Source organism: Cupressus sempervirens, chromosome 11, assembly GCF_028749045.1.
Source record: "Cupressus sempervirens isolate cs-2001-9-10 chromosome 11, ASM2874904v1, whole genome shotgun sequence".
In the NCBI taxonomy this organism is placed as follows: Eukaryota; Viridiplantae; Streptophyta; class Pinopsida; order Cupressales; family Cupressaceae; genus Cupressus; species Cupressus sempervirens.
In genome coordinates, this window is record NC_143128.1 from 708490076 (window position 1) to 708501864 (window position 11789).

General features: G+C 32.5%; 1 protein-coding gene across 1 annotated transcript; it reads right to left on the reverse strand.

The window, feature by feature from the left end:
• Positions 1 to 3289: 3289 nt before the first annotated feature.
• LOC149531654 (uncharacterized) lies at positions 3290 to 6521 on the reverse strand. Its single transcript, XM_089810947.1, has 3 exons — positions 5988 to 6521; positions 4517 to 4936; positions 3290 to 4433 (listed from the first exon to the last, which is right to left on the reverse strand). Exons 1-3 carry the CDS (start codon positions 6184 to 6186, stop codon positions 3766 to 3768), a joined length of 1287 nt encoding a protein of 428 aa, XP_089667073.1. The 5' UTR covers positions 6187 to 6521; the 3' UTR covers positions 3290 to 3765.
• Positions 6522 to 11789: the final 5268 nt, after the last annotated feature.

Below are 11789 nucleotides of genomic sequence, written 5' to 3' on the forward strand. Positions count from 1 at the left end.
GTGCGTCCTAATCTGTCTCTATGAAACCAATCCATAAAGATTATCTAGCACATCACTAGAAAAATAGAAATTTTCATGCACTTAAGTATCATTCAGACATGTTTATTCACTACTTGATGTTTCCATGTCTACATTCATATTATTGTTGTTTTCAATTGGCATTTCATTTTCAATGTCATTTGGAATTTGAATCTCATTTTCCTTTCTCCTTTGTATTTATTTTGTGGCTTGCATTTCCATTGGAATTTTTTTGTGTATGTTCATTTGACAATATATTCTTGTGAAGAAAACCTACATCATTTAAATCATAACATGCTTGTACAAAATCACCAATTTCATTAGGAGAATAAACTCAAGGGTTTAAGGACATGCCCATATTGAATGTTTGATTAGAATGTGCACTTGAATATCCTTGTATTGACTTCTCTTCTTTGGCCCCTTCATCTATTATGGTATCCTTAATGTCCTTTTCTTTTTAAATAATATTTGAAATTGAAGACCCAACATTGCTCAACTCTCTAATTCTTTGTCTTCCTATGTTAATGTTGCACTTCCTTCTCTTTGTTTTTTGCAATCTCCTCACATGTCAGAACTTTCATTTTCTTCTTTCTTCATTGTTTAGATCCCATGTTTGCACCAATTATGAATTCAAATTAATCAGAGCTTACAAAGTGCACAAGATGACACTAAAATAGAATAATATGATAGAATTTTGTTCTTGCAACTCAGGGTTGTCAAAGAATTATTGTAATAATTTTTTTGTGCTTTGTGGGTCATATTTTGGGGTCCAATGGCTATGTAAGAATAAAGTGCCTAATTTATAAATCAGGCACCTGATTTTTAAATAATTGGGTGAACAATTTTGAAATCAAGTACCCAATATTTTAAACTATTAGGCAATCAATTCTTGAAATGGTTAAACTAAAATCAAGCTCCCAATTTTTGAATTAAAAATTGAGTGCTCGAATCTAAAGCAATGGGTGGGAATTTTCTATTGGCATCAGGTTTTGCCTTGGGAAAAGGTATAGTACAAGCTTGGTGGGACCAAACCTATGCATTTATCTATAAAATTTTGACTAAGGCAATTATTCGACAATTTCAATCATTGCTAGAATTTTTATAAGGTCTTCCTCATCAAACTTTTTGATGATACGAAAATTCATTAAAGACCTTACTATCCTGATTTCATAAATGTAAATTTTATAGGGTTATGAGTTCATTTCCTATTTTTACATTATTTAATAATCAAAAGTGTCACCTAAACATAAAATAGTGAGATTCACTAAAAAATTAATAACCTAATTTCTGATATTTCTTAAATTAACTTAGATGTCAATTCTTTTAAAAATAAAAATAAAAATAAAAAAGTTAAATTTTGTTTAAATTATGCTGTCCACACACAAGAGGTTTTTAAAATTAGTGTTATCATCAATAAAAAAATTAATAAAAAAAAAGTAATAAAAATTATTATCATCAATATTTGGCGTGTTAGGTAATTTCCTTTATTTGTGTCAAATTATGGTGTCCATACATAAGCGTGTTATGGCCATGAAATAGGCATTTTGCAAATGTGGTTCTAAAGATCCATACCAAAAAAAAATTTCATATAAGCATTCAAATAAATTACATATTCAAAAAGTAGACTCTAAGCATTACAATGTCTATTATTGAAACTTTTTGATATTCAAATCATAAGTGCATGAAATTCTACCATCATTTGATAAGAAATTCTAAAAGCACCAAAAAAGAAAAAACACTTCCACTTTTTGGCCGAAAGCAAGACCCAACTTCTTGCACTGACTCGTCTGTCTTTTCTTGCTTCTTTTCTAGCTCTTTCATGGTGTCCCCAAGATTAGTAGAGAAAATTTGTGAAACTATAATAATCCTAGTAGTAAGATTAATTTTCTCCTTATCCTCCTCTAAAATTAAATCTAGGTTAACAATATGACTTGGATTTTTATTTAACGATCCTTCAATTTAATTTTTACATTAATGACAACCACTGACCAGGATGTCTTCAATTTAAAGAATGTTTTTTGATCATATTTCATTCTGCTATGAATGCAATAGAACATTCAACATACTTGTCATCCTATAGATATCTCACTTTCTTATAACTCTTTGATTTAATACTAAGTGTAATCTTTTCATAATCTAATAACTAATTTGGAAAATATACGATTAATTTCTAACAATTGATTCATTAAGTAATCATGTTATTTTCTAGCACATTTGCGAATGCATTATATATTTTTTCACTAGAAGGGAAAAATCGCCTAATCCAATATATATTTTTCCAATAAACAAGAAAATTTGCCTAATACAATATATATTTTTCCAATAAGGAGAAAAATCACATCACACACACACACAAACACACACACACACGTGTGTGTGTGTACATATATCTACATATATACATGTACACACACACACATACATACATATACATATATCTGTATATATGTGTGTATGTATGTGTACACACACACACACACACACACACACACACACACATTCTAACACAAAGGACAAATTCCCCTCTAAAATTATGTTTATTTTCCATCACAAGGAATGGTGATTTTTTCCTCTAAAACTAATATTGGAGTCACTAGGCATTTACATATTTTCTAAGGGAGGGGGTTTCTTAAGGTTATCCCTAGTCTCAAGAAATATTAATACATGAAATAGATCAATGTTAATCATACATCATACCATTCAAACAAGTAGTTTTAGTCTAGGAATGTGTTAAAAGATCAGAGTAGATGTTTCTTGAACTATAAAAGACACTACCAATGTTGTTATCATGAGAAGTTGTTGTGAGGACTATAGAATATACTTTCCTAGAATAAAAATCACAACATTGTCATATGCACACAAACACACTGCCTTCACTCAAAATTCATTTAAAGAATAGTCTAAAGAAATATTAGTGCATGAAATAAATTAACATTAGGAATACATCGTCTTATTCAAACAAGCAATTTTAATCTAGTAATTTGTATTAAAAGATCTCAATAGATGTTGCTTAAGCTATAAAAGACAAGTTAGCGATGTTGTTATCACCAGAAGTTGTTGTAGAAACTATATAATATACTTCCCTAAAATACAAATAATAGCATTGTCATATAGACACAATCACACTATACAAACTGAAACCCAAATAAGACATGAAATTTAAAAAATATCATAAGAAAAATTGTAGAATCATAGTCTCTCCTCTGAAATTATACCAACTACTACATCCTTTGTTCTACCCTAAATAGAAGTATATTGTCTTACATTGTGCTTTGATAATCAACCTCTATTCATATCGTAGAAATTAGATTACATATAATAAAATTTTAACGAGTATAGCATATTCCATCCGTTTTAAAAACTCATCACTATATGACATCGTAAACTCCTAGTTGCAATTCATTATAATTACATCACCTAAATGTAAGACATTCGAAAGAAGAAAAAGCATCCCACTTCTTCCACTATATAAGAGGGTATGCATCCAGCGCACCAGGAATTCTCTTGGGAGAAGAGTTTAGCATACAATTGTGTTACATCTTGAATTTCTCCTTCGGGAAAATCAGATGCCAAGTAATGCCATTTATACAGCAATTCCTTCGCGAGGAATGATATTTTCGATAAGGCTATTTACTCATGTTACATGTTGTCGGTTACATTGACCAGACTGTTAAAAGTTAGGACTGCTAACAAAATAAAATTATAAACAAGTGTTTCGAAATGTCTTCATCAATGCTTCTAGTTGAACTAAGATGTTCCCACTCCTAAGAAATCGATGAAGGGAACGTTAGCTATGTCCTCCAACTGTCCCTTCTGGAGTGCTTTTTGATCATTGGATTCTGAGCATGAAGGCTCAATATCTATCATGCCCAATTTTAAATCTGCATATTTCATTTCAAGAGCTACTCGCCCTTGATCGTCGATGGGTTTGTCATTCTTTTTGCCATGCGACTGATGGAATGGTGAAAGTTCCTCTTTCACCATGGTTCTGCAATTAGAACTCTGAGAATAGTTTATACCCACTTGACCAATGGAAAGATTGTCCCTGTTACCACTGGTATTTTTAATAACCTGTGAAGTTTTCTCCTCTTCTTCACCTTCTGACAGATTTTCACCTGTATTTCTATGAGAATGTGTTAGTCTATGATGATTGTAGACCTGTGGCAATTTAAGTTGTGTTTCTAAAGATGCTGCATCTCGGTGATTCCAAACATTACTAAGCCTCTCACAATGGGATGAATCTGCTAGTGTTGGAATTACTGCACCGGAGAAGATTGTAGGCAATAAGCAAGCTGATGATGATGAAGTAGTTATCATGGTGGATTGTGGAGACCGGAATTGTTTTCTAAATAGGGTATTATGTTTACTCATGATCCTATCGCTGTAATCCTCTCCTTCAAGGGATGGAATGTTACCTGATGATAAATTTTAATATTAGCCAAACTAGTTCTTATCTGAAACCCACCAAAACAAATAAACAAGAAATGATAATATCTACCTTGTGAGTTGACGCTCAAAAATGGTTCGGTGGTCTGCCGGTTGTAATTGGGTCCAATAGATGGATTTACTATAAGCCCCTCATATTTTGTTCTACAATATCTGTCTACAAAAGCACTGTGAGCAGTATGTCCAAGATAATGGCGATGATCGACGGTCGAAGTTGGCTTTCTGAGAGAATAGCACAGCTTTCTTTTGCCATAGATTCGAGATCGTTCTCTAAATTTCCTTGCCATGATGACATGCCAGTGATTCTTGACGGCGTTGTCTGTTCTTCCTGGAAACAGCCGAGCGATCATTGCCCATTTGTTTCCATGTAATCTGTGTGCTGTTACAAGCCTCTCCTCCTCTTCTTCTGTGAACGGCCTGCGGTTTATGCGTGGATCCAGCTGGTTATACCATCTCAGTCTACAACTCTTCCCTGCATAAGCAAAGAAATCAGGTTTAATTCAAAACTAGAGATTGAAGTAGTTTCAGCGTGATCAACAAGACCAATTGTTTTTCATCTTCTGCAACTTCAACATCAAATCAATCTAGAAAGAAGATGAGTAGAGAGGATTTAAATGAGAAAATGATAATACCAGATGAATAAACGAATTAGATAAGGGAAAACACAAATAAACAGTACATCAGATTTATCATGGTTCACTATACTAATGGTTCCATTCACACTGAGCAGAATATTGTATTGATTATATAAAAATTGATTACAAATGATGCAGGAGCAGATACAAATAAACAGTACATCAGATTTATCATAGTTCACCATAACTATAGTTCACTATAACTTGTAGTTCCCTTTGCACTGAGGAAAGTATTGTATTGATTATATAAAAATTGATTACAAATAATACAGAAGCAGCCTATATAAAGACTCCAATTACATAATATAATGAACCAAAGACACACAATTAGAAGGAACGACAAACATTACTTTTGGTGCGTACTCAAAATCGTGCCACACAGATATACATGAAGATCATAAGGCGTTGTAAGACACAAACCAAATAAAGCATTAATCTGGGAGTGGAGTAAAGAGTTTTTTCTGTGTCAATTATTCCATTCTCCATTTAGGGTTTGTTGAATACAACGAATTAGACCTAATTTCTGGATTTCATAATGTATAGCTTATTTATTAACATTTTGAATAATACACAGGATAGTGAGCTAGAGAGGAATTCAGATTTTCTCTTCTCTATCTCACTATTGTATTGAGGAATCATAAAATATGATTAATTCGAAACTTGAATAGAAATAGATGTATATATAGATATTCTCTAGTTCAAGGTATATTGATTCTCTTGCAATTTCATTAGATTTGTGTACCTGTATGATGATGATTAAATGGTATGTTGCTCTAGTTTATCAATCGATTCCTTTAGAAATAGACCTGAATTTTCAAATGGGTTTTCTGCCACGAAGTTATGGGAGAACCCCAAAAGGAAAAACAAGAAGAAATCTCACTAAATTACCTGATCTTCCATGGAGTTTATCTGCAATAGCATTCCAGTTTTGGGGGCCATATTGTTGCACAAGCTCTCTAAGTTTCTCATCTTCAGCTGGTCTCCAGTGACCCCTCTGACACATTTTGGATTCAAAACATTCTCCTTTTGCTTCAATGTCAGAGCTACAACTATTTCCTTCCATTTTTTGGAAAGCAGAATCATCCATTTTCTGCAAACGAACAATTATCTTAACCTCTCCCAACTTATCTTCTTGAAGAAGTTAGATTGAAACCATTCACATAATAGCTATGTTCCAAAAGCAATGATTACCAGTCGTCCTGGTTAACAATACCCTCTGTAAAAGAAAAGTAAAACAAAACAAAACTGATCCCTTTGATCAATATGAACGCTGTGGAGGATGGGTTTTATTCCAAAGTTACGTGAATGGTTGGACAACAAATGACAGAATCTCTCACACCATTTCCACAGAGATGACGAAACAAGCCCTCCATAGTGAAAAACAAAGGCGTGGATTGACCCGTCTCTAATTGGGCGCAAGATAAGCAAGCGTTGATAGAAACCAATATAAATAGAGCGGCTGTACTTGTTATGTTATGTAATGGGTACAATGGAATTAGGTTAACAATACCCATCTGTGATGGCACGTCCCTTTTCATCAATTCACACGATATGGTTTCATTGAAGGACAGGGACGTGTACTTGGCAGCATATGGCCGGTGTGCCATTTTACAATATTTCTTCAACTCCCATCAGAAGCTCTTCCATCAAACTCAAGACCCCACCAAATAAAACATGACAACCATTATCACCCGCAGGGACTGTGAGAGCCAAGGCAAACAAATCATTAATAATAATAATAATAGTAAACCCTAATTTTCTGCCGTTGCAATGACAGTTAAAATTCAGTGATGAAATAGGGCAAAATGAATTTGGTATGAATAATTCATAGCAAAGGGTGGTTACCGAGCCGTTACAAAGGGTTTTTTCTTATGGTGAAAGTTATGTTATTGCGTAGGCTCGAAATATGGTCGTTACAAACGATTTCGAGCTTGCTTGCCTATTTATTCTCCATTTGTTTCTCCTCCGTGGATGATTCAGGGCATCAGTTAGTTATGTGCTGATATGAATAGTAAATTTGTGTGTGTTTTATAGAATGAGGTTTTCGAGATGTTAGAAATCATTTTCTGCAGGCCAAGTTGATCTACTTTGAGCGACGTTCGGTCTTCATTTGGCAAAACGTTTGCTTAGTCTAAACATGCCAACCAACCCCTCCAAATTACCAACCGCATACGATACCATTTACTCCAGTCGCTCTCTCTTCTTAATATTATCGATTTCATACGAATTGCTACAACAAATTTCACGTCCAAATTTGAAAGATTGTACGTAATGCGCCTGTCAGCAATTTCTGTTATTGTGGTGAGCTAAACAATTTAATCCACAGAGTACGCCTGAATATATTCACTATTGTAATGCTTACGCTGCCTTTAAATTTATACGTGGGGGTATAGAAAAACATTTGTTGGCTTCTACACCAACCTTGGACGTAGTAGTTGTAGCTCCTCATGAATATGGAAGTGCGACCAGATACGTATTTATGAACACCTTCTTCTTCTTTTTTCCCCAATTTTGTCCTTCGAAACATGATGGAAACCACATGCCAGGGTCCAATTTACCAGTTGCATCAGTAGGTCCAAGATTTTGTCCGTTGGGATGCATTTACTTCAATCTTAAACAAATGGTCCAGATCAGTTACAGTTGGGGAATTTTGTTATCACATTTACCACCAAAATATTATGTATTATAAATATTATATATATATATATATATATATATATGGGGTAAGTTAAGACTTTTGTCTAGTAGTTTTTATTTTTCATTATTATTATTTATTATTCTATATATATATATATATGTGGTAAGTTAAGACTTTTGTCTAGTAGTTTTTATTTTTCATTATTATTATTTATTAAGTTTGATTAGATTTGAATCCAATACCTTCTATATGGCTCACAATTTACCATTTTATTGGAGGCTCTTACCTACTTTTTATTTATTTATTAATATTTATATATTTTTCAATTTAAAAGAATTTTTTAGTTTTTAGTTTTTTAATTATCATCATAATGTGTGACATTTAATCACAATAATAAGTGATTTTCAATATTAAAGTTACCCTTTCTTATATATATTAATCACATTTATATATATTAAAAAGCGGCCATGGAAGGGGCTAACCCATAACACAAAACAAGGCTGAAGTTTAGACAGAAGTCAATAACATATGATTATCCAACCCCCTTTCTTTACATCAAAAATCCCTTGACTAACATAATTTTATAATTAAGCTTACTACATCTACAGCTATCAACTAACATATTGTCATAAATATACAAAACCCTAGGCCACTTTACATATGTGGGTCTAAGCCAAGACCAATAATTAATAATAGAAAAGGCCCCATGGGCCAAGTAGTAACTAGTAAATAACATAAATAGAAAGAATGAAAAAAAAGAGATTAGGAGCTGACTCTCCTTATTCTGATTGTTCGAGTTCTCCAGTACTAGCCACAACCAATCATCTGCAAAAATGTCATACAGTGAGCGAGTGATCTCCATCTCCTTGGTGCCATTACTCTCATTCTTCCTAGCCTACAGAAGATGAAGGGTAGTTGCAGTGTAATGTGTCACACAAAAAGAAAATTTCACAACCATATCAAACTTTTCTTCCAAGTCTTCATTTTTCTTGATCAAACTAGTGATGGAATCCTCCAATTTTGAATTATTTTTATTAACGGGGGTTATTTATTAGTAGAATCCTAAGAGAAATCCTTTTGTTCCTTCTAATTATCACCCCACACCAATTTAGCACCTCGGGCCTCCATTTTCTTCTCCACCCCCCAGTTTTGATCATCCATGTTAAGGATCCTAGTAGGGGAGGTAATCGTCCTCTTCTCACCCATATCAGCCCCCTTTCTCAAATCCAAGGAATTTCTCTCAGTTTTATAGGTATTCAACACACAAGATTAAAGAGGACTATCCTAACCCCCACTAATGTCCTCTTCATTCTTTTCTTCACTAAGTGTCTCTTCCTCTTCCTGCCCTCCTTAGTTTCTCCTCATAGCTTTCCTTTTGGTTCTAGGTCCACCTCTCTTCCTAGAGATATCTTTGGAATGAAAAACTAATAATTTCATGCTTACCATGAGGGTTAGAGGGCTTCTTCTCTCTTTGCCTCTTACTAGACCTATTTTCTCCCCTCTTAGCTATAGCACCAATACTTTCCATGTCTAACACCTCAATTTTCTCCATTTTGACCTTCCTAAAAGTGGTAGAGTGCTCTTCATCATCTTGGGTTCTGCTAGAAGGGTATGAAGTTTGGGTAACATTAGAGATTTTAAGTGGGGAGGGGTCAGGTTGGGAATCTAAGGGTTTAGACCTTTGTGAAAATAGAATAGGTGAAACATCAAGATGGTAAACACTAAAACTCTTACCCTCTTCTTTCTTCTTGCAAATATTCCAAATCCAGTCCTCCCAAGAATGTAATAGTGGGTAAGGAAAGGACATATAGTCCTTGTTCCTAATATGGTTTAGGATGGGCAAGTGGTAATTGTAAATTACCTTGTACCTCTCCTCTATGGTGATGTAGCTTACAATCACATAGTAGATCATATCCAAGGGTTCAGGTAGCTTGTCTCGAGAAAATCCACTGTGGAAATAAATAGAGGTCATGTAAGGTCTGAATTTTTTTCTCAAGCTTGGTTTGACCACAACAATATTTAAATTCATAGCTAAAAAAATGAATATTACCTGATATAGGAGCATTTAACATGCTTAAGGACTAACTTTTATCAATTGAATTTAATTTTTTGATTTGTGTACATTTGCAAGTCATTGGTATCTTATTAATGAGCCTATTGTGTTTTGTAAATGTTTTTATGGGGTCTGTTTCATTTGGAAGTCATATTGCTAGAGAATGTAGTGACAACATGGTCACATGTGATAAAATATGTTTTAATACAAGAGTATAACATGGTCTCTAAGTCTTAAAAGTGGTGAAAGATTTTATCGTTTTATATTGCACTAATATTTCGAGTTGTACAATAACTAAGTAGGTTGTGTAAGAACATATTGGGTATGAGAGAAGCTATGAGGGGAACTATATAAATGAGGACTAGATTAATTTTTTGGCATTTTTACACTTAGCTTTCTATTCATTTCAGGTCCTTGAACTTTGTGTCACTTTGTAGTTAATATGCATTTCTTTATGGATGATTCATGAGGTTAAATGTAAGAAATATAGAAGTAATTGATATCTCATAAATGCATCAAGAGAGATGTCTAGGATCTAATAGAGAATAAGTTAAAAAAAAGAAAAAAAAAGTTGAAATAATTTGATTTAGTTATAGAATTATTCTATAATCTAAAATTAAGTCTTGAGTGTAAATATATTACTGTTACTATAATGAGGACTTTTGGAAGGTAAAGTATTATATACATAATTTTTCTTTCTACTTATGTTTATTCTACTATGTGTGTTGCATAGAGATGATATTATAAATTAGATTTTAACCATGTGATTTTTCTAGGAAGTATTTATGAACAATGCAATTAACAAGTAAATCTATTAGGACATGCCAAGGAGAGATGGTGAAATATAAAAAGAATAAGTTTACAATCTTTAAAATAAAAATAAATAAAAATTGCATCATGTTTTTTGAAAATTCACAAAATTGATGCAATTTATTATCATGCAATTGTAAAAGAACAAAATTATTTCATCTTTCAAGATAACTTATCAATATAGTTGAAGTTGGGTATTTCTAGCTAAAAATAAATTTTGGTCAAACAAATGGTCTAGTTAGATTCATTCTAGCTAATTTATATAAGTGCACCAATATTTTCAATTGGAAGTGTCTATTAAATACATATTTTATACCAATTTGGATCCCATTAACAAAGAGATAAATTATTTCAAAAAAGTGATCTTTTTATAACTCCTCTATTTAATGATATTTTGTTTAAATATAAAAAAAATACTTGTTTGTAGGATTCAGGATCAAGAATATGCCCATATAGATTATATGGATATTGATTCTAAGAAAGAAAGAAATAGTAAATCATATTATAAAATTTTGAATGTTTTTTTGGCTTACTAGAGGAGAGAGTCCTCTTTGAGAACATATGATTATTTTATTTATTGGGATAGATTTGTTATGACAAATATGATGAGGGATGAAAACTATAGATTTCATGTAAGTTTGAATTTGAATGTTAATAAAAGAGAAAATATAGGTCCAAATCCCTCTTTTTCTCATTCAATAGATATATTTGTCAAATATATAACATATTTTATAATCAAAGGGGAGTTTTTTGGGTGAAAAATTAGACCCCCAAATTTTTATCTGCTTGCAACAACTTTAAAAACATCTTCAAAATTTGTAAATATATTTCAATTATTATTCAAAAGAATTTTAAGAAAATAATAATCATAAACTTTATCCATTTCTAAACATTTCACTAGTTCACCTTGTTTTCAAATTCCAAACAAAAATACCACTATTTTTTATTGGTAAATGAATGAAGCCTTGATTATTCATTATTGTCTGTTATAATTATTTATTTTTATGTGTTAATCTTGCATACACTTGAACCCAAGAACTCCTGCATGAGAGGCTCACAAGTTACCATTGTGTTGTAGGATGCAGATTATAAGTATGATGTAGTTGTGCAGAGGGATCTGATCACTTAGTCAATTTCCAAGATAACCGAGGTTCTTTGTCTTTTCCTAGGATTTTTCTCAATGCCCCAA